The sequence below is a fragment of the Amblyomma maculatum genome, chromosome 4 (genome assembly GCF_055883805.1).
Source record: "Amblyomma maculatum isolate TAMU_Amacu chromosome 4, ASM5588380v1, whole genome shotgun sequence".
Lineage (NCBI taxonomy): Eukaryota > Metazoa > Arthropoda > Arachnida > Ixodida > Ixodidae > Amblyomma > Amblyomma maculatum.
Genome location: NC_139347.1, coordinates 78,644,075 through 78,670,097, shown reverse-complemented (window position 1 = coordinate 78,670,097; position 26,023 = coordinate 78,644,075). Strand labels below are relative to the sequence as shown.

The window sequence follows — 26,023 nt, the reverse complement described above, 5'->3', positions numbered from 1 at the left end:
AGTCACACATTGTATTGAAATTGCGTAACAAGAACAACCACTATGGATGGCGTTTTTAGATATCAAAGAGGCTTACGATAATGTAAACACGCTCTGATGTGGCAAATTCTGAAAAAAGAGGGTAATGAAAGAGATTTGCAAGGAGAATACCGTAGCAGTGAAGTGGCAGGCATTGGGTGGTGCAAAAAGAGTTGCGGTTAAAAGGGGACATAGACAGAGGCCGTTTATCACCCCTTCTATTCATGGTTAACATCAGAGGGATTGAACGAAAGTTTAAATTTTATTTATTTATTTATACAAGTACCTGCAGCACTTAAGGGCATTATTGCAGGGGAGGGGGGGGGGGGGGACAATTTGAAGGAAACATATGTCTTAAATGAACATGTGACAAAAATTTAAATCAGCTAAGCGCAGGTGATAAAAGCAAGGAAATAACGAAATATGTAACCTGAACGCCATTTATAATGCCCAAAGTGAAAACCTGAATGGATGCCAGTTTGACCGAGCTGGCTAACATAAAGCGTTTTTGAAACTTTGTGAAGCCTTACTTTTCGCTATCGCTCTTCGTGGTATTATATACTCTGACACTTTTGCCACATTGTATGTTTCATTGTTGACAGGAAATAAAGAAAGAAAAAAGGGCACGGTAGTGATTGTTGCTTTTTTATTTTTATTTTTTTTTATTTATTTATTAGAACCTCAAGGGCCCCCAGATGGGACATTACATGAGGGGTGGGCACTTGAACGGCGGTTAACAATGGTTTTTGTGAAGTGATTACAAAGATGATGAGGCTTCTTCGATGGCAGTCTTGAAATGAGCAGGGTCGGAGATTAGGGCAAGGCTGCTGGGAAGGTCATTCCAGTCGCGAGCTGTGTACACGAAAAAAAGACTTCTGGAATGTAGTAGTGTGGGCACAATGCGGGATGACGCTGTTAGAATGGCCTGTGCGGGATGTTCGACGTACAGGTTGGATGAGCTGGCCGCCATGAGGTGAACTATGAAAGAACTTGTGATAAAGGCAGAGGCGTGAAATTTGGCGACGGGAAGCGAGAGAAGGAAGTTGAAGCTTTAATGCAGATATGCTAGAATATCTTGAGTAGTTTGATAGGATAAAGCGAGTAGCACAGTTCTGTACAGATTCAAGAGCTGTGATAAGGTTAGTTTGATGAGGATCAAAGATAGCACTAGTGTATTCAAGTTTAGGTCGCACAAGTGTTTTGTAAGTTAACAGTTTTAAGGAAGAAGGAGCCATGTGTAGATTATGACGAAGGTAGCCAATTGTTCGGTTAGATGAATTTATTATGTAGTTGACGTGGTACGTCCATGATAAATCGCTAGTGAGGTTAATACCAAGGTATTTAAAAGAGTTAGTGGAAGTAACGGCAGAATCATTAATTTTAAAGCATGCGGAGTATAATTTCGGCGGCGATGGAAAGAAAGTAGTACTGTCTTTGCAGTGTTTAGAGACATTAGCCACGTTGAGCACCATTGGTGTATGCTAGTAAGGTCATTTTGAAGGACAGCAGTGTCGTCGGTGTTAGTTATAGGGCGGTATATTACACAATCGTCCGCGAAAAGGCGTATGGTAGACATTACTGTGGAAGGCAAGTCGTTAATGTATATTAAGAAAATAATGGGCCCAGGACTGTGCCTTGAGGTACTCCTGAAAGAACATGCGAGTAAGTAGATGAGAAGCCGTTAGCGAAAACGAATTGCATGCGGTCTGTTAAAAAGCTTCGGATCCAGTTGAAGACAAGCGGGTGAAGATTTAAAACTGACAGTTTGAGTAAGAGGCGGGAATGGGGTACTTTATCAAATGCTTTCTCAAAGTCCAAAAATAAGGCATCAGTTGGGATAATGCGGTGATGTAAATCCATTTTGTGTTTGTGCTGCCAAGCGTGGCCGAGAGGTCTAAGGCGCTGGTTTTAGGCACCAGTCTCTCAGGAGGCGTGGGTTCGAATCCCACAGCTGCTAGTGACTTTTTATTTCTGCTGCTCAACGTCTCGTACACAACAGCGTACGAATCCAACTCGTTTGGTGGAAAGGCCACAGCAGTACCCCAGTTTCGGCTCAGGTTTTTAAGTAGAAATTACAAAAGAGTGAAATGAACAAGTCATTGGCACAACCACTTGCTCATGCTGCAAATTTCCTTTGCGTTTTTTGGCAGGCCAAAACACTATACAACCATATATAGGCTTGACCCATAATTAAAGACTAACGTTTCTGACGCCTATGCTGGCAGCAGCGTCACTGGCTTCAATGATTAGCAGCATGTCTTTTTTTTGCCTCCTGGCAGGTTGTCGTTCAGAACCAGGCTCATCACAGCCTGAATGCCTTTCTCGATGGCTTGCAGTCCATTTCTTTTTATCAATATATTGAAGTCCTCGAGAAACTAACATCGAAATAGTTCATGCAAATACATGATGTACAACAGCAAAAAATTTCTGGGGCTAATCACTATGTGCAACAATGACAGATGCTAAGTGCAGCTTAAGTACTAATTTATAGGGTTTAACGCTCGAAGCGGCTTGCGCTGTGAGGGACACTGGAGTTTTGCATTCAGGAAATTTTGGTCATGGGGAGTTCTTCAACCTGCATGAATCGCACACTAATCGCACATCTTGTTTTTCACTTTGATCGAAAAGCGGTCGCAGTGACCAGAATTGAACCCGCCTCCTTGAACACGCAGCAACTAAGCCACTGCGTCGGGATGCAAAGTACAAAAGTATGTTTGGCCATTATAACATAAATGCTGATAGCTGCACAAATAACTACCAATTATTATTGGCAGTTCCATTATTGGTAGTTCCATGGCTTCCATTTTTTTCCACAGTCTGTCATGCTCTTTTACTTCAAACTTCAAGATTTCAAGCTTTTTAGTTTGCCTCTGCATTCTTGATTGGTGAAGTTCTTGTTAAGCAGCAATAAGATGAAGGATAATTTGACGTAAACCAGTCCCATTTCCGCATCCATCACCGGGCATGCTTTGGTTATTTAAAGATTCTTTTATGCAACTAGCCAGTGAGAAAGCTTGATGATATATAAGCTATCAATGGCAATGTGCTGCAGTATACCCAGTACCCACTACTGAGATCTGTAGTCGAAGTTTTTGATTTGGAAGGCCTAGTATAAGTTTACTAATATTATTGGCTTGATATATTTGTTTATCTAATAGCGTAAGTTTATCATATGGTCTTGCTGAGGGGGGGGGGGGGAGGGGGGGGAGGGAGGCGGGGTTTGCTGATATCGGCAGATTTGTATAATTTAGTACTACCATGCATGACTTGCACAAGAAAATGGACTGTCTGTTTAAAATCGCAAAATAATAAACTGACATAGCACGAAACAACAAGGTTATGCACTTACCAACTCAGATATTGCCATGTAGGGATATTTGATAAGTGCTGTGGCCACAGGCATTTGGCACAAGTCCTGCACTTTAGGTTGGTGCGTCACTTCCGGTCGGCAGCGTAGCTGGTCGATCTGTGCATTTGGTCTCCTTGATTCTTGGCATAACCAAGCCTCATATTGGGCAAGGCTAGTGCTGTCTTCAGCACATGATGGCAAGCTGAGCGCCTGTGTAAAAGAAAAGATTGAAAGCATTTTGGTAAGGCTTCAAAATAATAACTCAAAACTAAAATATGAAGCACTTACCAAAATGTGACCCACTCAGCCTCGCTGAGTGGGTCACATTTGGTCAGAAGTACGGGAAGTTGGTCAGAGTCACTGGTAGCATCGACTCGAGATCTTTTTGCAGCATTCCCGAACTTAAGCCGATTGAGAGTAACCCTTTCAGTTTCAAGTTTCCTGCGTTCATTTTTAAATTTTTGTCATAGGAACATGACCCAAAGTCCTGAAATATTGAAGCATGAGATTAACTAAGTAAGCAGGCTATTACGGGACGCATATATGCAAGCACATAATTATAAGGCATTGTAAGAGTAAGCGCCGTCTTCACAATGACAAAAGAGGGGGATGCGACGTCTTTTTGCCCGCATAGCCGAAGTTGTGTGCACCATGCGACCAGTGGACGCCAACCCATAGTGACGAGACAATGGTGGGCGCGCGTCGTGCTCTTGCGCTGACTATTTTTTAGCATACCCCTATCCTGTCCTGGCTCCGTATAGCTCCCATTTTTAATTTCTTACTCTCTACTCACTGTTTTTTGTTACCCCCCATCGAAGCTCAGTGCATCCGAGAGCGATGGCAGATATGGCGGTTGTCACAAATCGTTCGTTGCCTTCATTATTTATTTTCAATAAAACCACTTTTTTTATGATGGCAACAGTTTCGTGAAAATTGTCAATAGGTGACCATGGTCCTTGCAACTCTCAACGTAGTACAATTGTCTGACAAGTGCAAATCCTCGATACCATAAAAACAGGAAAATTACATTTAGGGAGACTTCTGTCAAAAGCATTCTCCATTTTCTCCAAGGAGTGTATACGACTGCCAAGAAAAATGCACTCAGTTACTATGTCCTTATTTAGTACAACAAAAATTCAGGTTTTCAAGATGCTCAGATACCCACTTCCACAGGTGTCCGCTAGCTGCGGGTAACGCGCCACAACAGTGCATCCCACATTTTGGTAGAGCTTTCCTGAGGGGTAGCTGCAAAAAATTTGTTTTAATATATTCTTATTGAATTCATCGCTGACGAAAAAACTGAAATATGACAATGATAGAATGAAAGTTTACTTACAATGTATGCGCAGGCATTTCTTGAAATACCAAGTCAACTATCCTTGTAGTGACGCAAGTTCCTTTTGTCTGGTTTCCCGTCAATGCCGCATTCAAAAATCCAAGGTCCGGAAGGTTGAGCATAGTCCCATCATCATCATCTCCACTAAGAGAACATAAGAAAACCAGCCAGTAAGAGCAAAATAAATGGGCAACAATATCCAAGCAGCGCCTACTTCAGGAACAAGAGGCCAGTTTTGAGCCCTTCAAAAATAGTAACCAAAATGTTTGCGTGTTAAATTTACTAATGAGTTCTCAGCTAGGGAGTTTAAACAGTAAATAAACTATATATATATGTATATGAATGTAACTCTGGCTCATTAGCCACAAGCAAACCATGTCTATATATATATATATATATATATATATATATATATATATATGAATGGGCTCAGATAAGAAAGGTAATCGCGGTCGAATGACCATGTTTTGTTTTCAATGAAATATTTATATGTGGTGGGCAAATGTCTCGACACAAAGGAATGAACCTGTTTTGCAAAGATATGCAGTTGTTTTCTAAAAAAAAGAATCAGTTATCACTAGATGTGGAAAGCAGCATTTTTGCCATTTCAAGAAATTGCAATTTTGGAGCCCTGCTGCTTAACACAAAAATTTTACCGTGCATTATTTTTTACTGAATAAATATACACATTTACTTTAAGGAATGTTATAAGAACATTTTTTTTTTTTGAATTTGAATTAGTCTAGAGCCTCAAATTTTGCCTAAAATTAAAAATACGATGTCCATAATCCAGTCAAGAAATTTTAGTGACAACAGCTCAGTTCTTCGTGTCACAATGTAGGACTAAAATTCGACTTTTTCACAGCGCTTTGCTCCTGGAGAAACCCTTTGCAATTTTTTTACTAAAAGAAGTTCGGCAAGAAAAACTTCTTTTAATAACTTTCCTTAAAGTAAAAGTTGCATATATTTATTGAGTAAACAATAACGCAGAACATTTTAGTGTGCAAGCAGCAGGGCTCCAAACTTGTCACTTTTTGAAAAGGCAAAAATAGCGTTTCCCACCTGTAGTGATATGCGCTTTTTTCCCCAGAAAACTACAGCATATCATTCAAAACTAAGGTTCATTCCTTTGCGTCGAGACTTTAGCCCACCATACATAAAAACTTTATTGTAAAACAAAAAATGGTCTTGGGACCTCGATTACCGCCCTTATCTGAATCCACCAATAAATATAGGCAACCCCATTACGTTCTCCTCTTATTTTTGTCCTTATCTCTCAGCTGAATAAATTACCAAAACCTATATGCTGTCCCCCAGTATCGCAGTCGCTTTGAGATGTCAAACCGAACGACCAGTTAGGACTACCAGATTTATTTCTAATATCACTAATTCTCAATGCTGATCGCAATCTTTCCACCCATGTACATAAATATTTCCAGTGTTTCGCTTCAAAAAGTAAATGCCTCTCCTGACCAATTGCACAACTATCACACACCCCACTCGTACTAGACAGTAAAGAAAACGGTGTTCCCGTGTTAACCTATCAAATGCAATTTTGCTATCTGCGCCCAATCTTGCAGCATACCTCATATCAACTGTGTAGGGCTGATCCTCGCTCATTCTTGGAACCTCAGGTGCCTCTGAAGTGTGAGCCTGCAGAGTCCACAAAATCATTAATGAAACAGTATAGTTGCGCCATGTGCTCTAAACAACCCCATACAAGTTGATACCAAATATAGGTGGAGTTTTCCACTGCACAAAAAGAGGATGCTGAATTTCACAATCTCGTCTGGCTTTAAAAAATATTTACCATAATCGGGCTAAATCGAGTTTCTATCCGTTTAAACATTCCTTGTCACATAGCCTGGCAGTGAAAACCAGGGTATACAATCGCGGATAAAATAAAATGGACCGCGGCTACAACTGAAATGGGTGGGTCAGTGCTTTGTAGTGGGAAACCTGTACTGTGCAGAGAATTCTGCATGCGCTTGTGCCAACCTTTCAGCTTGCAGTCTCTTCCCTCAAATTCTTTTGCTTCAGATTTGTGCGCTCTTTAGTCGTAGCGAGTGGCGTCACATCATGCTGCTGTGGTCGCTGCGGCTATCGTATTTTGGGTATAGTTTTCAATGATTTGGAATGCAAAACACTGGATGTAACATCGATAATTCATCTCGACGGCAAATAGTTGTCAGGGCGCCGCGAAGGAAATTTTGGACTTGGTTTTATGATGTCATGGCAGAAGGGGGGTGAATTGGAAACTAGCTGCTTACCGGGATTGATATATGCAGGTGATATTGTTTTTCTAGCAGATAGCCAGAAAGGTCTGTAGACTTCGCAGACAGAGGCAGATATTCTGAGATTAAAATTTAGCGCAGAAAAATCAGGCATGGTTTTTAGTGATGAGCCCAGCACAATCACGTTACAAAACTTACAGCTGCCTAGAGTTAAAGCATACAAGTACATTAGTATTTGGATAAACGATGGCACATACTACTTGCGGGATCACAGAGGAAATTGTAAAGAAAGCAAAAAGAAACGCTGCTGTTATGAAAAGTCGCGGGCTCTGGGAATATAACAAATATGAAGCTATTCGAGAAATCTGGAAAGGCACAATGGTACCAGGCTTGACGTTTACAAACGCTGTGTTGTGTTTGGGCGCTTGAAATAAAGCAGGGGACAGTCGGCACTCGGCAGACTTGCTTTGGGGCACATGGAGCCACTCCTAATGAGGCAGTTCAAGATGATATGGGACGGCTGACGTTCAAAGAACGGGAGGCAAACAGTAAGGTGCACTAAGAAGAACAGTTGAGGCAAATGAATGAGAAGAGCTGGGCTGCAAAGATTTTAAGGTACCTGTAGTGGTGCAGTATTGACATGACATGGAGGCAAAGAACTATATATAGATGGCTTGTAAATAAACACAAATGTCATGGGGAAGAATACGATAAAAAAATCACCTTTAAACAAAAAGTAAAATCCTCAGAAACTTCCCATTGGCAAAAGAGAATGCTGGACAAACCTCTTCATGCGGTATAGGTTTGCATGCTTAGAAGCGTTCACAGTCAGTAGAGGACCTTGACATACTGAGCTACTTCTTGATGCACTGGATGACAGCTATGGCATTGGCATGCAGGAATTTGAGACGGATTAACTTCAGTCCTTCCAGCTGGTCGTGGTTTTCCACGATGAAGACAACTTTCCTTCCTGCCCACTGCCCAGTAAGCCTTGCGTCTTCCTCCCACAGCCAATTATCAAAACCTGCCATCATCCATGCTCTTCCATTAGTATGGTAGGTCAAAGGAAGGTCCGGAATGCCCTTGAAGCGACAAGGGTGCATCGGCTTCCCTACCATCAGTAGCTTCAACTTTTCTTCTTCTGCCATGTTTGAGTCCACCAATACTGTAATTTGCTTCTTCCTGCGCTTCCCACCTCTATAGGATTTGCCTTTGTAGGTGAGTGTTCGATAAAAGCACCTTATAAGCAAAGGCATAGCTCGTCAACACTGACAATGTCTCATGGCTCTTAGCTTCTCAAAATCTCCTGCAGCAACCCCTGTTGCCAGCTGGCACTGTGTCTGTTCACTGCAGCACTTTCACCAGAGACGGTCTTGAAGATTAGGCCATGGTGTTTCTTAAATTGGCTCAGCCATCCATCACTGATGCTAAAATTGTTTACTTACATCTGCACTGCTTCCTTAAGCTTCTTCTGCTCTAAAATGAGACCACTTATTGGAAAATTGGCATGGTATGCAAGCTTAAACCACAGAAAAAGAATATTTTCCTGTTCTTCATACCACATGTGTTCTCATTTGCATTCGATTTGAAGTGAAGGCTCCATTCTTGACATCCCCTTGAATGGCGGCTTTGTTTTCCAAGATTCCCGACAGTGTTAGCTTCGGGATGTAGAACTTCTTCGCAAATTGTTTTAGACAGGCCACACTGCTCAAGCTCCAACAAAACCTGCACTTTTTCTTTTAAGCAAGAGGGTGTTACGCCGCCATTTCTGGATGCTCCCCATCATGCCGAAACACCAATCGCAGGTAGATCTAATGCAGAGCAACAGCGGCAGCGAAAACGATCGACAGGCCTATGGACGACTACTATATTTGGGCGGAAATTTGTTCACGACTGTGAGACTGTCTTTGGCATGTGCGAGCACAAATATGCACAGGTGAAATCCAAACGTTCAGCTTTCATGCCATTTAGCAAAGGGCAACAAATAAGCAGTATTTCAATAAACCGAAGAATTTTACTACTGCAGACATAGCGAACCAACTATATACTAACCCTACTTAATTTCATTCTCACATAATTTTTGTTTCACTGAGTTCTGTTTAAAGGTGTCCACTGTATTTCAATTGTAGCCACAAGTTGCCTTCTACCTAAAGCGGTAATATAAAACAGACCTCAACCCAGTGCCCCTACCTACTTAGTTACTCCCAAGGAAAACAAATAATCTAACTTTGGTGTGACAGGCACGCTGTTAGCAGCAAACATGCCATTGTCAGGAATCTAGGGGTAGCATGACAGCTTTGGCAGCACCCAAAGCAGTAATATGAAGCAGATCCCAATCCAGTGCTCTTACCTTCTTCATTGATGGGAACATCATCAGCAGGGATGACCTGTGGCACAGCAGTCTCCACTGGTATCAGGCAGTAGTCTGAAACTGAAAAGCTACTTAGTTGCTGCCAAGATAAATATATCAGCGTTAAAAGACAACCTATGCCTCTAACTTTGGTGCAATGTCCATACCACTAACAAAAGCGCACGTCATCGCCAGGAATGTAGGAGTAGCTGACAGCTCCAGCAGCGTTGTGAGCACTGTCACAAACGGGCTGTAAACTTGCTTCTCAAAGGTCTACGAAGCCTAAAAACAGCTGGTAACGTTGCACAGTTGTTGGATGAAACTGCACGACAGCTCACATAGAACCAAATTATACAGGGCTCTACTCAACAACTGAAGAAGAAAGGTGTACGCGCAGGAAAAATACGAAAATGGGAAGAAGAGCAGGAATCATTTCTTGAAGTTATGGCCTGTTAGAAAGAGAGTGAAAAAGTAGGCGATTAGCGATCCTGGTCTGGCCGGATGCGGCTGCTATTGTCTATCAGCTCATTATCTTTCACTGTTCCCTCTGAGCGGCACTCTTGGTCAACATGTCGCCTAGGCTTTTAGAGATCAGCCAGATTAATCTGAATTTTTCAATAAATTTCAGAAATGCATTAAAATTTAAGCATTCTCTAAATCATTTTTATATTTTACTTTTTAAAAATTAAAGGCATTAAAAAAATTAATGGCCTCATGCAAGGCCTGGTTGTATTCAACCCCTTCCTCGTCAAAATCCCATTTGCGAGCTTTATTTTTTTCTGTATGTGACTCCCAAGGCATAAGCTCTTGATGAAATTACCATTTTCAGATGGTAAGCTTCCTTTAATGTGTGAAATGCTTGGGGACAATGGTTTGGGGCACTGCAGCAGGTGGTACTATGAGTGCAGGCTGTAGCTCTGACCTGATAGCCCCAGTCGCATGGTACCAAGGAGGAGAATAAAAAATGTGCACAGCTGTCACAAAACTCCATAGCACACTTTGAGCAAGGTATTTCAATCAAACACTATAAACTGCCACAATAACGGTGCAACGTAATAATGCGTAGGCAAGGCTTGCCTGTGCCCTTGATATTCGAGGATTTTTTTATCACCTTGGAACAAAGCAAAAATGGGGACTAGTTGGTTGTTCACTATGGAGGGAATCATGCCAAACTAGTCACAAGACCAAAAACACATGACGGAATTTTTGTATACAGACTTTGTTCCCCTTCGTACAAGCTTTACCTGCATATTGTCCTTTTGTGTGCATTCAGCCACGCCTAGCACAATTTCTTGCATAAATCCCTTGCAGTTTCTTCAGCCACACAAACCTTAAGGAACTAAAATTATCTTCTTATATTCTACCGCACGAGTTCTTGCAGTAGAGAGAAAACAACATGTGCAAGGCAGTACACTACAGCGCCTCTGCCTCCGCAGAGGCGCTAAACTCTAAACTGTTATGGGAACACATAAGTTACCTTAATACCTTAAGAGTGAATTGCAACAGCATTGGAAGCAACGCTGCTTCTCTCATTGCAGCCCAAAATGGTCAATGTTGCATTTTTCGTCATCGTAATTTTTTAGTCCTTATAGCAGGTTGCCTACACAACCCAGCAACTTTGGGTTGTTTATACATTAAAGGAGACACAGGCAGTGTCAATCCTGGCTCGACTAAAACCTAATATGCGAAGCTACATAGACACGTCTACACACAACCGAGCGCAGCTGGTAACTGCTGCCAAGCCTGCTATCACTCTAGACCATATCACGTGAACAGTGAATCTCCCAACTGCAAGCTACAGCTCAGTTGTAAACTCTGCCACATCACATGACCTTGTGACATCACACAACCCAGTGGCCAATCAGTGCTTGGCCATGACACCTGCCCAGTCGACTCATCCACGTCATGTGGCCTCGTGACGTCACATATGCCTCCAATCAATCAGTGCTCAGCCATATATCCCCATGACCTTGCGACAATGCCACCACTTTCCCAACCAATCAAGGAATTTCCTGACACCATAGGGTTTTTCTTCCCACGTAAACATAATGCTATTGCTTAAAATAGCAACAGAAGCAGCGTGTTCCCGTGTGCCGGTGACATCTTCGTTCTGCTGCAAATTAACATGATAGAGCAAAACATCCCAATCTGCAGAAACTCTAGCACTGCCAGCATTGTGAGCGAAAAAATCAGTAATCTCAGCAGCTATAAATATATGTTGCATGAACTTTGACACAACAGAACAGCTTGCAACTGTATCATAATTAATATGTGCATAATAACAGAGGGATTAGTGATTGTATGTGAGATAACAAATTAAGAAATTCGTGATTAAATGAGCAGTAAACTACATATACACTAACAGGTATCTGCAAAGGGAGCTGCAGGCAGGCACCATTAACGCTACTGTGTCAAAACCTTGAAGACAGAGCTTAAGTGTCCCCCCAATTTTCCCCCCAATGAATAGCCCATATCAAGATAGCGGCATAACAAAATGTAAACGGAAGATGCTTGGTTTGGTTTATAGACCAGAACATGGAGGGTAAATTGAGCGCCGCCATTTTTAGAGTGCTGCAGTGCTATCCATCGGTGCTAATGCGAAACAACCGCTCTGGACTGCCAAGTGAGTGAGAGACTAGAACTTTAATTATTAAATACAGCCACGGGTATACGTAGTGCTCGCACTTTAAGTTTCTTTGAAGTTTTCTCAAATGGCTGCTCACAAAATCCTGGATGATGAATTTCAGCCTCACAGAAAGACAGTTCAGCACATCTCGCGATGGCAGGAGGAAACACAGCATCCACAAATAGAGAGGATTGTTCACGTAAGTGGATGGTACCTTTGCAAGCAAAAATACTGCGGATGTGATTTTTCTCATTTGATTTGTACGCCCAATATTATACCATGTAGTAGCAAAACCCTTGAAGTACACAATATATTTTACCTTCACAGAATGTCTCACAAACAGGAGGCATGCAGCAAACGTGAGTAAACACATTGTATTTGTGCTGATTTCCTGATGTCTCCATTTTTGTTTTAGCAGGGCAAAAGAAGGAATTATCATTAAGTAAACTGAGCTGAAGCTATGATGAAGTGCCGTTTCGTTAACAGCCGCAGTCACAGCCACAGTATTCTGCATACAAAGGTGCCATGCACTTATCCGAACCATTCGCCCCATGTGTACATGCTGCGCTTGCCGTTGCCATCACGAGATGTGCAGAACACCATGGCCATGACACTGAAATTCATTTTCGACAATTATACGAGCTGCCAGTCACGAAAACTCCAAAGAAACGTAAAAGTACAGGCGCTACACATATTCATGGCCGCCTCATTTGGCAGTAAAGAGCAGTCGCTTCTTGAGCATAATGTCAATACAGTGCTCTCAAAATTGCGTCATGCAATTCACCCTTCGTGTTCTGGTATACAGGGTTTAATGCTCCAAAGTGACTCAGGCTATGAGGGATGCTGTAGATGAGGGCTCTGGAAACTTCGAACACATGCACTGACTAACATCGTGCAATGCATGGGTGTGATGGTTTTCGCCTTTATTGAAAAGTGGTCACTGCTGCTGATGTGCATGGCATGGAAATAAAAATTCCACATTGCAAAAGTTTGCAGAAGCTACATTCATTGTGGGAGAATTTGAATGTGTTTTACTTTATACTTGTCCTTTATACTACTCTGGTAACATAAGTCATTCTTGTACGCACCTCCACTTGATCAGTTACCCGCAGGAACAGGAAGCTGTGGCTGATGTCCAGGCATGTTTATGAGTCAAAGCCCTGGAGATCAATGACCTGTGCAAAAAGCAACAAAAAGTAATGGTTTAGCCACAACTACTTAGACGAAGCTGATACACACGGATGTCTAAAAACTGCATGAAGACATGCAGTTGAAACAATAGTTTCTATCCATTATATACTGCAAGTGAAGCCACTCAAAAGGCTTATAAATTTAAGCATGATGAGTGTTGAAGGTCTGCACTAATATTTAAATGAGTGGCCAGACCTGGAAGTACGATAGACACCATGCCACGTGCAAAATTTATAGCCGTAATTAAACAATAAAAATTTAAACCGACACCTACAGCTCATTCAAAGTGAATGAAAGAACGTCTCGTTAGAAAGTCACTATTATCCCTGTCGTCACCGCCAGCCCTGTTATATGCAAAGAAGAGCAAAGTAAGTCTTTAGGGAGACCAAATGTGGCTGTTGTGACTAAAATAGAAACAGAGGCATTTATTAGTACTATATACTGAATCAAATCTCACTGCTAGTCTCAATCATGTCTCAATCATGTCTGCACACGACCCATGCTGACAAGATCAGTTCTGTTATCTCGATTTAGATAAACTGTCTGCTTTCGTGTTAAGTGTCTGTGTGCCCTACTTTGCTTTCGCTGCAGATAATGAAAAACTAGAGGGTAAGCCATGATGCCGAAAATCCAGGGAGTACAGGAGACACACAACTTTTCTTAGGAAGCCAAAAAAAAAAAAAAAAAAGAAAAAAAAAATACAGGGAAGGCAAAATTCATCAACACTAGCTAGTGACAAAAATGGAAGAAATATTCTTTTCTTGCCAAAGACAGGCTGAGCACATCCTAGTGCTCCTATAATTCTTATATAATTCATATAGCGTTGCAGCAAAAAAACTGTTCATGGAGGTGCAGCAAAGAAAATTAGAAGTCTGGCCGAAAATTATTTATATACCAGCAAAAGAAAAACAAAGCAATGTTTGTCAAACGGAGGTTGTTCGGTACATATTTACTTGAAGCGCCAAAAATGAACCTTCAAGGTACCTCCTCAGACATGGAGGAATAAAAACCCAAGTTTGATTCAGAAAGTGGCAGAAAAGAAATGTATCTGCTTCAGTTTAGAAAGAAACATCTCCTTGTACGAAGGAGTTGTTTTTGATCCAGTTGGTTCATGATGCACAATAAAAAACAGTCAACAAAAAAAGACACTACACAGTGCAGAACAATTTATGTACTCAAACAAGGCTGTATCGTGAATTCTTATGTGAGCAGTGTCTCATCAATGAGATCACTATCAATGTTTGTCTCTGCTTTTTTGGTATACTTAAATCCATAAACGGAGTCAACAGGGGGTATTCACTAACGTGCCGTGCGCGGTGCATTGTGGGTAATTGTGGCATAGTTGGCCATTTTTGTGCCACCCGAAAGAACAGGGTGAATTTAGGTACAGTCAAACCTCGTTATAACGAAGTCTCATTTTGTGTGGAAATTCGTTCGTTATATCCGATATTCGTTGTAAAAGTACACACAAATTCCTACAAAAAAAAATTCTGTTCATAAACCCAAGTAAAGGCTACCCTAAAATGGAAAGCACAGAGCTGAAAAAAAAAACTTTAAAGCGTGGTATAAGCACGCGAAACCTTACCTTTCATTTTGCACTGCCAAGCAAAAATGAGCACACAAATCGGGATTTAGGCCACGCAGAACTGATTTATTTAAAACACGACGTAATCTTCATTTGGCGGCACTTCACACTATTCGATAGAATAAATTGCTCAATGAAATCGACACTGTGCAGCGCTTTCCCAATGTCAGCTGATTTGGCCACAGGTAGGTTCTCAAGGTACCTTCTCAATTTCCTCGCCATATCGGCGGCCTCGGTGCTGCTGAGAGCTCGCTCTTCGCCTTCTTCACTCTCATCGCTGCTCGTAGCATCATCTGTAGGAAGCAGCTGATCGACAATTTCTTGGTCGGTCAATTTGGGTGCCACAGCCAAGTTGTCATCGGCAGCAATAAAGTCCTCGAACGTAACATTCGGAACCGCCAGTTGACGCCGTGTCGTCTCGTCGAAATTGTCCGCTTCACCTTCAGAATCGTGGGCGTCGTTGGGCTCAGTCTCGCTGGTGGATGGGGCTAGGCCAGCATCAACAAAGCAATTTCTTATTGTCGACTGTGCCACTTCGTTCCATGCACCGTACAGCATGTCCAGCGTAGTTTTGAGGTTTATGGCCGTTGATATGCCCCTGTCTATGTCAAATACGAGCTGCGTAACCAATTGCTTTTGGTAGTAGCATTTTAGTGAGCGAATGATGCCCCTGTCTAATGGCTGCAGCACTGAGGTTGAGTTTGGCGGCAAAAAAACTAAGCGGACCGCTTCAAGTGGTACAGACACCTTATGGGCAGAGCAGTTGTCCAATATAAGGAGCACTTTCCTGCACTGCTCTGCCATGTCTTTGTCGAAGGCCTTCAGCCATGCTTCAAAGAGTGACGACGTCATCCACGCCTTTTTGTTCGAGCGATAGTCCGCTTGGACATTCCGGGCGTTGCGCAGGCACCTGGGGCGAGCAGATTTACCAATAACAGTTAGCCGCCTTTTATCTGACCCATCCATGTTGACACAAACAACAACGGTGACGCGGTCTTTGCTTTTCTTGCCTCCTCGGCACAGTTCGTTGCAACGAGTGACCTTTCTGGGAGCAGCTTAAAAAGAAGCGCAGTCTCGTCCACGTTGTAGACATCGCGCATCTCGTAGCCATCCAGTTGCATGCGGAAACTTTCTGCCAACTTCTCGCAGTTTTCTACATCGACGGCTGCTTCTTCGCCCGACAAGGTGTGGCAAACAATCTGGTGGAGGTCTTTAAATCGCTGCAGCCAGCCACTGCTTGCATAGAAGTCATCGTGGCCTAAGACGCAAGCGAGACTTCTTGCCTTCATTTGAAGCACGGCACCAGACACAGCCAGGTTGCGCGCTCTAACGTCCTTGAACCACGCGAACAAGGCATCTTCAACATTCTGGTGGTGACAATACCTGACGCGCTTCCAGTCATTCTTCACGGCGTCTGCAGAGTGCACGTTTTCTATCTTCTGCCTTGCACTCAGTAGGGTTGACAGAGTGCTAGGCCCAACGCCGAAGTCTGCGGCAATCTCTTTCTTCTTGCGCCCGCTGTCGACCGCCCTGAATATTTTTATCTTCGTTTCAAGAGAAACTACTTTGCGTTTCGGCGCCGCCATGCTGCAAGACGACGGCACGACCTCGAGGAAAGTGAGCACACGCGCGGGTCGGCAAAAAGTAGGGGCAGGGGCACGCGGGCGGTGGTTCGATCACGTGCAGGTCACATGCCAGGCAGCCGTTGATGCTAGATTCACTCGCGGTCCCTAGATGGCGTGGCGTGCGAAAGCGGGGGGTGATTCAAACACATTTTAGGTGGAGGCGACGCGGGCGGTGGTTCGATCACGTGCCGGTCACATGCCAGGCAGCCGTTGATGCTAGATTCATTTGCGGTCCCTAGATGGCGTGGCGTGCGAAAGCGCGGGTGATTCAAACACATTTTAGGTGGAGGCGATTGATAAAACCGAAATTTAGCGTTTTGAAAAAAAATTTTTTTTTTTTGCTTCTTTGCGGATTTTGAGTCGTGTGAATACGAAATATGCTTCGTCATAATCGATTTAGTGTCAAATTTTCAGTTTTTCATTTCGTTATACAGATAGAACTCCCATGGAAATAAAGCACAGCCAACCAAACTTTGCTTTTACTTCGTTATATCTGATAATTCGCTGTATCCGTGTTCGTTATAACGAGGTTCGACTGTATCAAGTGCTGTCGTGCAACAACGACTGCTTGAGCGTGTTGGTTATCCATTAGTGAAAAAACAGCGCAACAACAACGAGACACAAGAGAGACAAGCGCTGACTTAACGTGCAGTTCCGCAAGCAGTGGCATCCGCAGCCATGGGTTATTGCGCTGTCGTAGACTGTAATAGCCGTACACAGACCAACAGTAGCTGAAGAACTGCGCGAAGAACCTCGGCTTTTTTAAGGTTCCGAAAATATACATGAACGACTCCGGCCAAACAAAACAGTTCTCCTAGATGTGACGCCACACATGGGTGGGATGGCTCAACCACGAGGGTATCATGGAAGATGGGAAATCTATGTCAGAAATGGGCTCGGCTGAAATCTTCTGGATGTGCCTGGGCGGCCAGTGTTGCCATGATCTATGCATGACTGCTCTTCATGCATTTGCGTGCCATATATCAGGTCAAAGAACGGAGTGGCAATGATTCCCCATTATCAGCCATGCACATGCAGCGCACCACCAACACATTCCCGTCATGTTTTGAGGCAATCGAAGCCTTGAAAGGTGGGCTCAACCAACACCGAGGGTGATTGACTTGTGTGTGCACTAAAGTTAATTAGCAGTGGGTTTAACTAATCCACAAATAACATATGTTGTGCTTCTCTCAATTAAACTGCGGAATCCTTGTAGCTGAAACTTTGCGCATAAATGGCATCTGGTAGTGAAAACTTTTTTATACCAAATTTGTTTGGGGTACTTGCCTCATTCGATCAGAAGACGTCGGGTGTTTGCATTGTCTGTGTCGGCTGCGAAACAAAGCAGGCCGCTGTCTTAGCGATGGCACCTGTGGCACCATCTTATGCTGTTTAAAGGAACAAGAACATACAGATTAGGTGAAGGAATGTAGATGGGTAGAGCTGTTTTGCAGAAAGTTTTATACCTTTATAAACTTCTTTATTAATAATAACAAACAAAACTTAGTTTGGTCAAAACTGCAGTAAATTTGGAGAGTTTTGTTTATGCATCGCAAAAAATAATTTTGAGCCCGCAACGCAATGAGGTGGCGACACCAGTGCCATCCCAGCTTCTTTTGCTTTGTTGCTGCTACAGACGATGCAAACATCCGACTTCTTTTGATCGAATCAGGCAAGCACCCCAAGCATGTTTGGTATAAAAAAATAAAAATGCCATTTCTATGTAAAATTTGAGCTGCAAGGATTCAGAAGTATAGCTGGGAAAGCATTTTACGACACTTGTGTAATCGCATAACACGCAGGTTTGTCTGCTTCAGCCACAGATCATTAAACCAGCCACTTGTAATGAGTTGTGTCCTTCGAGTGATCTGCCAGCTCTCAGTTCGTTCCTTGCGATCAAGCCAGCCCGGAGCACAAGAAACTCAAGAATGTCAAACATATTTATGTACGGGCAGCCACAAGTCGACACTTACCGTGCAATTGCACACATCAACGGCAAACGCAGGTCAGTGCCATACAGTTCCATTTTCTGATGCATCGGTCTCTGTCTGCATCGTGCACTTTCCAGATAGTTTGAACTCTCATGATTCCGATTTAGTTTTCATTATGTCAGTGCTTGCATGAGGTAGAGTGACAGAGAAAACTGACACATAAGAGCAGCTGAGCCGCCGACTGCACCAGTCAGAACAGGATGAAGAGATTGTGTCGGCTGCGCGCTGACGTCAGCTCTGACGTCACGTGAATACCCTCTATAGAGAAGACAACACAAGATGCCTGTACTGCTTGAAGAATTTGCTCACACAGAAGGAGAATGGCGGAGGCAGTAGTGGGGTGAAGCTTAGGCAGAACTGATCTCACACTGATAATGTGAGTAGTAACTCTGTCCGTGCCTCAAAGGATAAACACGTGTACTTCCTGAGATTTTCAGGAAGCTCAGTGTAGTGCGTAAAAATGCAGGTTTTCCTGTAGTCCGAACAAGTATGTAGTTGTTTGAGTTAAACAGAAACAACCAAGCCCATCCAAAACTGATATGTGTATTTTTATGGTCTTAAAAGCCCAAGTAATGTATACTATTAGAATGAACGACATAAGGCCACACATGCTGAAGAACAAAGCTACAATACCTACCTCTTCTGTAGTTCGAGCACTGGTAAAACATGAATGTTCCAGTGCACTTCTGATGACACCCAGGAAGCAAGCACCTCTAGCAAACACTCTGGCATCCAAGAATTGGATAATGCTATGGTGACAGTGCATGTGAACGATCCCATATCTGTAAAAGGGTAAAAGCATAAAACTTAAAATACATAAAACATCGCTTCCCATTCTTCCTTTTTCATTTTTTATACAGTTACTGTGCAACAACAGCAGTTATGTTGGTGTCACAAATGTGGCTGCTAGCTTAGCAATTACCTCTTTAATAACACTGAAAGTGTTATCGTCGACATTAAACATCTCACTACTTTTCAAAATTTTCTCAGTGACCATGCAAAAGCTACTACAGATCCAAATCTTCCTTGTGGCCAGATTTTTTCACATGGATGCTAAGAATGGAACGCAGTGTACTGCTTGGGTGCTCATGCTGCGTATATAAACACTTTGTCCTGCTAAACCACTGGAATATATCCAGGCTGAATTTTCACAAAAAGGTGAAGTTTGGCAGTTTCATTTATACATATATATCAAGGGGGTATCTGCTATGGCTGGAATAAATTCAAACTACATGTCACAGCAGTCATGTCAAAGTAAAATTAATTTTCCATCTCACAATGTAAAAGTGTTATGCTCTCTCTGTGAATGCAACACGAGAGCTGTAGCAAAGCTGGGAGGAAGTTTTGGCTGCAGAGCAGCAGATGGCACCGCCATACTTGAGAAAGAAAAAAAAAAATCCTTCTTTACTCACACAAAAATCAAAACGAGCCAATCAATGACTGCTATTCAAGCTGTTTAAGAACCTTTTTAAATAAAAAACCTTGTAAGAACTGTTGAAACCTATGCATAGCTGATACAACTTACATGAATAGCTGATACAACTTACATGAAGATAAATAGTTATGCACGAAATGCAACCTTGGGCTGCTTAAAGCGGCCCCGCAAAGTTAACAGCGGTAATATTCTAATGCAAGAAATCCATACAGGTAGTGTTTGTGAGTATTTGAATAAAATATAAAAGCCCTGCGTGAAGCCTATAATTTACAAATAATTTTTAAGTGCTCCTGAAGGTTGCTCACAACCGATTAGGGCAACGTCTCCCTGCATTCCCTCCCCTATGCTATCAATGGGGCTTCCTGGGTGCACCTACTCACTGGATGCTCCCAAGTGACAAGTGCAGGATGAGGCACTGTCGCAACTTGTTTTCTTTATTTATAGCAGAGGAGTGTCATTTTCAATCGCCAATATCTTGAGTGTCATTGAACCTAGCTTAAAAATTCTTGAGTGAATACCTTTTTAAACATAGTAATTCGACAAAGCAGTAAAAATAAAAAGCTTTATATTGTAGGCAAAAAATTGTGCTCCAGATGTTGCAATGAAAGACAAATCAATAATGCACAGGAAGTGCAGTTAGTTATATGGGGTTATATGGTGCATAAGCAATAATGTCTATCATGTGCCAAACACAAGGTTACATGTTCCAATATGTTAAGTGCCTAGATAATAAGATACCTAAAGCATTGGCTTTCTTCAGAAACGCAAGAATAAGAAAAATCGAAGAATGCTTATTTGCCTAAAAGCAATGCAGGATGAAATGGAATGTGTCCATTGTAAAATATAGTAAAATATTTTTTCCTAAGTTCCTCGAGTTGCGAGCAAGAAACTGATATGCGATAACTGTGAGCTTTGTCACACATTTCACACACAGGTTTGTCTTTTTCTTTTTCAGCAGCTAGCTGGGTGGTGTGTGTTTATGTCCTATGTGTAGACAACATAAAACAACTTCAAAAACACAATCTTATGTCAGCATGATTTCCATTCTCTAAAAATGGACTTTACTGAGTGCAGTTTGCTGTTTGCTTCATTTTCGCAAGCAGCCTGCCACCTAGCTATTAGTCTGTTGCGCACCAACTTTATGTAATCCCTGTGTGGTATGTTCACATGTCTGTTTTCATGGATCTGGCTTCTGCAGTGCATGTGTCTGCTCTCTCATTGCCCCTAATCCAAACACGACTACAGACCCAGCAGAATTTTATAGAATGTTTTTGTGTCATAACTATTACTATAGTATTTTACATATTACACTTCCTATCAGCAGTTTGTCACAAACCCCCACCTTTACAGTCAACAAAGGCGTGGGATCCCCTCTACGGTTATCGGCCGTTCCTCTATGAGGTTTGAGGACACAGTTAAAAGTTAGGTCGGTCAACCCGTGAAACATGTGCGTCGGTGTGTGATTGAGGAATAAGTTCAAGGAAGTCACTTCTTTTTTTACAAACAATTGGATATTTACAGCTAGTAGTCCAAATTACACTGCATAATGTTTGAACAAAAACATGCCACGACACGACAGTGATAGCCTCGGTAAATGACAAAAGGGAAAGCCAACAATGAACAAACACTGTGATAAAAGAAGACTATACAATAACAAAGCAAGTACAATTCCAGATATAGTAAGTACAGACAAGAGTTACACAGAAAACACAGCGTAAAAATACTAAGACAGATTAAGACAGATCAAGGTTTAAACAAAGACGAAAACAATATTCAATAAACTGCCTGTGGCAAAATGAATTCTCACGGCTTTCTTGTAAGATGAGGCTTCAAAGTCACAGAGTTGATCGGTAGCGGCAGCCGTACAAGGGGAGAAACGATGAGTTAATCGCGGGCTCGGTGAAAAATAAGATGCTTTCCCAGAGCGAGCGGCCGCGAGAGTGGCCCGGAAGGCTGCATCTCCTCAGAGCGCACTGCCGCGGGCGTGCTGCGGTCTGCCTTCTTATACTCTCGGCTGGTTGTGCTGCGCCCCATTGTCAACTGCATTTTTAGAGTTTAACACGGTGAGAACGCTTAAAGAATCTGTGTAGATGTTGCTATTTATTTGTTTTCATACCTTATTTCCTCCACAGCAGCACACACACAACATTCTGCAGTAAAAACTGATGCACACTGAGGCAGTCGTAATGTTTCTTTCGTTTTGTCTTATACTATCCCACTTCTATAGCCGTTAGTTTTTGAGCCACCTGTGTAAAACACAATAAAATTCTAATCTTTTCTTTCAGTGCTAGGTATTCTTGTATAATGTGCTCATGTGGAGTGAGATTTTTCGAGATCGTGTTAGGGTGAGGTAAAAAACTGCAGGGCGAGTGTACCACGGAGGGAGTGGTTCATGTCCTGCAGTAATACTGGGCATTTCATTCATTATATGCAAATCCTGGCATACTTCTTCAAAACACAAGAGTAGCTACTTTATGGCACGGGACTTGTTCTGGAAGGTTTTTCTGGATGCGCACTTTATGGCTATGGAATAACAAAGGAGTTTTGGCTGAGAACGGATTTTAAGGACATATATGCATGTTAGTGCTTTCTTCGATCATCTAAGGTAAGCTCATTAGCATTCACATGAAGGCTTCACTTTTAGGGAAGTGCTTACATTGCTTACAGGACACTGTAAGCACTGGATGAAAACCGTAGACAAAGATTATGGTCAGGATCCAGTCATTTTATGCAGAACAGTCTTGCTGAGCTGTATACCATGCAACCATAGTTTAACTTGAAGCGAACAAGGGAATAATAATTGATATGTAGCAGGCATGCCTTGTCAGATCCCCAACGTTTTTGTAACAGCGTTTCAGGACAGTGAGGGTCTGAGAAGCTTTTTTCTTTAGGTTGTTTATAGTATCTAGTAGTTTTTTTTTTTTTTTTATCAAAAGTGACGCCTAAGGATTTGTTCTTGTTTAAGTGGTAGTTTGGTTTGGTTAAGATATAGTGTGGGATCGGCCTGTTGTCCTCATTTTAAAGAGAACGAAACCACTACTGTTTTCTCGGGAGAAAGCCTGAATCCGTTTTTATGTGCCCAGGTCGTCAGTTTATTGTCATTTGCCTCTGTCCCTCACAAGTAGATAAGCTGGAAGAGGTGCATGCTATTTGCAGGTCATCTAAGTAAACCGAGTACATTATGGATTTTGGGATTACTCTTGCTGCAGAGTCCATTTTGATAATGAAGGTTGTGCTGACAATGCACCCCTAGGGTAAACTGTTATCTTGAATAAAAGTGTTGGAGAAGGTTGCACCTAGGTGGACTCGAAATATGCGGTTATCCAGAAAGTCGCACAAAAAGCTCAGCATTCCGCCGCAGGTACCTAATGTTCTGCTAGGTAATGGAAAACACCAAACCTTCATATAGTATCATAAGCCCTCTCCATGTCGAAAGAGACTCCTTTACAGTGTTGGTACAAGGTGATCTGTAGTTTAACAGGCTTTTTTTATATCCATACTGATGTATGTCTAGATGTCGCCGGGATTCAAGTATCAAGTTAAGTCTTAAGTTATCACTTTCGAATAATTTTGCTACGCAACTAGTAAGTGCTATTGACCTGTAACTGTTAGGCTATTTGATGGTTTGCCAGGTTTGAGGAAGAGTACTACAACTGCATTTTTTTTTCCATGCCTCAGGTATCTTTCAGGTTATCCATATTTTGTTAATGAATTTCAGCAGTGCTTCTATGGCGACTTCAGAAAGGTGGGCAAGCATAGCATAGTGTGCATTGTCTAAGCCCGGTGCTGCATTTTTTTTTTTTTTTTTTTTCAGAAGATAATAGTCTAATTAGCTCCTGTAAAGTTATAAGTTGATTGTAATCTTCATGCATGCCTTATCTGAAAGGAAGTTTTTGTTTTTCTGCTGTAGCTTTGCGCTTTAGGAATAAGTGTGTGTTTTTGGACGAGCTTGACACTTTGAAAAAATGCTCGCCCAAAATGTCGGCCTGTTCTTCTAATGTTGTTTATATGCCGGGTCCTGTGAGCACTGGAAATGTGAAAGGAGTTAAATCCCCTGTGGAACAGTTTATGGAGGACACATACTGCTGCCACAAAGTTTTTTCAATAGTGCACCTGATGTGCTGTGCTCTGGCTCTAGCTCTTTTAAAAATAACTAAGTTTTCTGCGTTGGAGTACCTGCGAAAGGTTCCCCAAACTTTGTTTTGGCGCTTTTTGGCCAATTGACAATTGTTTGTCCACCAACCTTTGTGTTTTTTTCTCGAGTGTTCTGTTTGCGGGATGGCTGTTATTATACATGCTGTGAATTTTTCGTATAATTCTTCTATGCTGAGGTCTTCAGAATATTCTTCCAAAATAGCATTCGTGCTAAAAACTGGCCAATCGGCGAGGTGAATTTTCCAGTGCCGGGGCCTCATGGGAAGGATGATATTATTAAAACTGTAGGCAAATGATCACTCCCCCTGGGGTCCTCTAACACATTCCAATTAAAATCATTAAAAATAGATGGTGATCTAAAAGCTAAGTCAAGGCAGCTCATTTTTCCTGAGCTAGGACAGCAATATTTAGTTTTTGCTGTGTTCATTAAAAATAAGTCATTTGACAGTATAAAACCTCCCACAGTTTGACCTCTTGAGCATGTATGCTTGCTTCCCCAAAAGGAAGAGTGAGCATTAGGATCCCCAACTATCACATATGACTCTTGTAACTGTTCAACAAGGTCTTCTAAACCATGGATGGTAACTGCAAAATGTGGTGGCATGTACATAGAGCATATTGTTATTGTTTTATGGCCTATGATGTTTACAGCTGCTGCCTGAAGGTTCGTTTTCAGGGGTATTACTCTGGCAGGGGCATCGCTTTTGTGTTATCACTGCAACCCCCCCCCCCCATCCCCCTGAAAGCCTGCTAGCCTGGACTCGTTCTTTTCGGAAAGTTATATTTTTAAAGATGTTTGTAAGCTGTGGGCCAAGGTTTGTTTCTTAAAGGCACAGAGCTGTGGGTACCATTTTTCTGAATAGACCTGTAATGTCAGTAAGACGCTAGTGGTCCCTGTGTCACCACTTCAGAATATGTGCCCTTTTGTTGGAAAGACTGTCACAAAAGGTTGCATTGGCCGTTCGAGTCCTGCTGATTTTTCTGCTTCGAGACTGCTGGTCCCAAACTGGAAACCAATCAGCGGCTCAGCTGAAGTGAAGGAAAGTCAGCTTTACTCGACATGCTGAACAGTAAAGATAGACAAGCCTTTAAACTTATTGCCATGGTATGGACGACAGCTTTGGTATGAGAGCTAGGGAGGAGTCTGTGGTGGCACCAAGCACCAACATCTCAAAAACTCCAAGGTGCCCAAGTGCAGTCATCATGATGGCGGTTCATCACTTTCAGAGGGTCAGCAAGGGCTGAAGACCAACCAGATTTCTCCACTCCCTTATTCGCTGGTCTAATCACTCCTTCCTTGTTAGATGCATTACAGATGTAAATTCAAACTTCTATTCTCCTCGCAACTATTGCGCACCGCGATGGCAAACGATCACGCCGATTGCTCAGCACATCCAATCACTGGAACAACAAAAGAACCATTGCTGTGAAGCATCAGAGGACACCAAGTTTCCTTGGTGTATTGAAGGACGCAGCCCAGCCGACAGGCCATGTCGGCGGTATTCTAGGCGATGCCATTTGCAAAACTATCAGAGCAGGAGCAGCAAAACACGGGGCCAAAATGAGAAAGGCCAGACAATTAAACCATGCTTAGACATCAGCAGCATCACCACTAGGAACAAGCATTAGATCGCGAGTCACGATAGACAAAAAAATAACAGGGAAAGGCGAGCTAATTGATGGTTAGTACTTGAACTCGGGACAGGACGGAACGCATAATTGCAATATTGAATCTCCGCGCTCAATCCCTTGCCCTTAATGCAAAACCAATAGATGATTGTCTTATTATAAAGCAGTGAATTCACAAACATGCAACTAGGTTGGGTTTCGCACTGAGGCGTTATCGTCCTTCTGAATTTGTAACGGAACAAATTATTACGCCCAAAAGAACCTGGCACTTAAGCGGCTAAACCAGATAAACTGCTGTGGCAGCAGCTTAGGTTTGTTCTGCGAGAAAGAAAACCCCGAGCAATCAGAGCGCATTTAAACAAATCGCAGAGTGCCTTTTAAAATTACTAACCTAATTTCCAAACGGCCAAGGTAGCCTTGCTGCTTCCAAATCTACCACTTGCGCCAAAATTGAGGGGGGAAAAAAAAAGGCATAAAAAAGGCAACAAAAAAACGTGAT

The 26,023-nt window shown here is 42.4% G+C and overlaps 1 protein-coding gene across 7 annotated transcripts; it reads right to left on the bottom strand.

Moving 5' to 3' along the window:
* Positions 1 to 667: 667 nt before the first annotated feature.
* On the bottom strand, positions 668 to 26,023 carry LOC146191502 (uncharacterized). Of its 7 annotated transcripts, none has more exons than XR_014706657.1 (9): positions 25,916 to 26,022; positions 21,548 to 21,780; positions 18,943 to 19,087; positions 13,002 to 13,088; positions 9,288 to 9,362; positions 6,289 to 6,356; positions 4,704 to 4,847; positions 3,368 to 3,577; positions 668 to 1,664 (listed from the first exon to the last, which is right to left on the bottom strand). XR_014706657.1 is itself a non-coding variant. In XM_084602013.1 (9 exons), the coding sequence occupies exons 5-9, from the start codon at positions 9,309 to 9,311 to the stop codon at positions 3,552 to 3,554; spliced, it is 342 nt and encodes a 113-aa protein (XP_084458139.1). In that variant the 5' UTR covers positions 9,312 to 9,362; positions 13,002 to 13,088; positions 18,943 to 19,087; positions 21,548 to 21,780; positions 25,916 to 26,022; the 3' UTR covers positions 3,373 to 3,551. The 7 variants fall into 7 exon arrangements, 2 of the variants coding, with proteins under 2 accessions (XP_084458139.1, XP_084458140.1); XR_014706656.1 differs by having other exon boundaries at positions 668 to 870; XR_014706659.1 differs by lacking the exon at positions 668 to 1,664 and adding an exon at positions 1,971 to 2,393 and having other exon boundaries at positions 9,288 to 9,368.

Excerpts from the sequence above, each read along its gene's own strand:
- LOC146191502 (XM_084602013.1), bottom strand. The coding sequence starts at position 9,311 with ATGATGTTCCCATCAATGAAGAAG. Across the intron at positions 6,357-9,287 it reads TGTTCCCATCAATGAAGAAG|GCTCACACTTCAGAGGCACC; the intron begins GTAAGAGCACTG and ends TGGACTCTGCAG. Across the intron at positions 4,848-6,288 it reads CCCTACACAGTTGATATGAG|TGGAGATGATGATGATGGGA; the intron begins GTATGCTGCAAG and ends ATGTTCTCTTAG.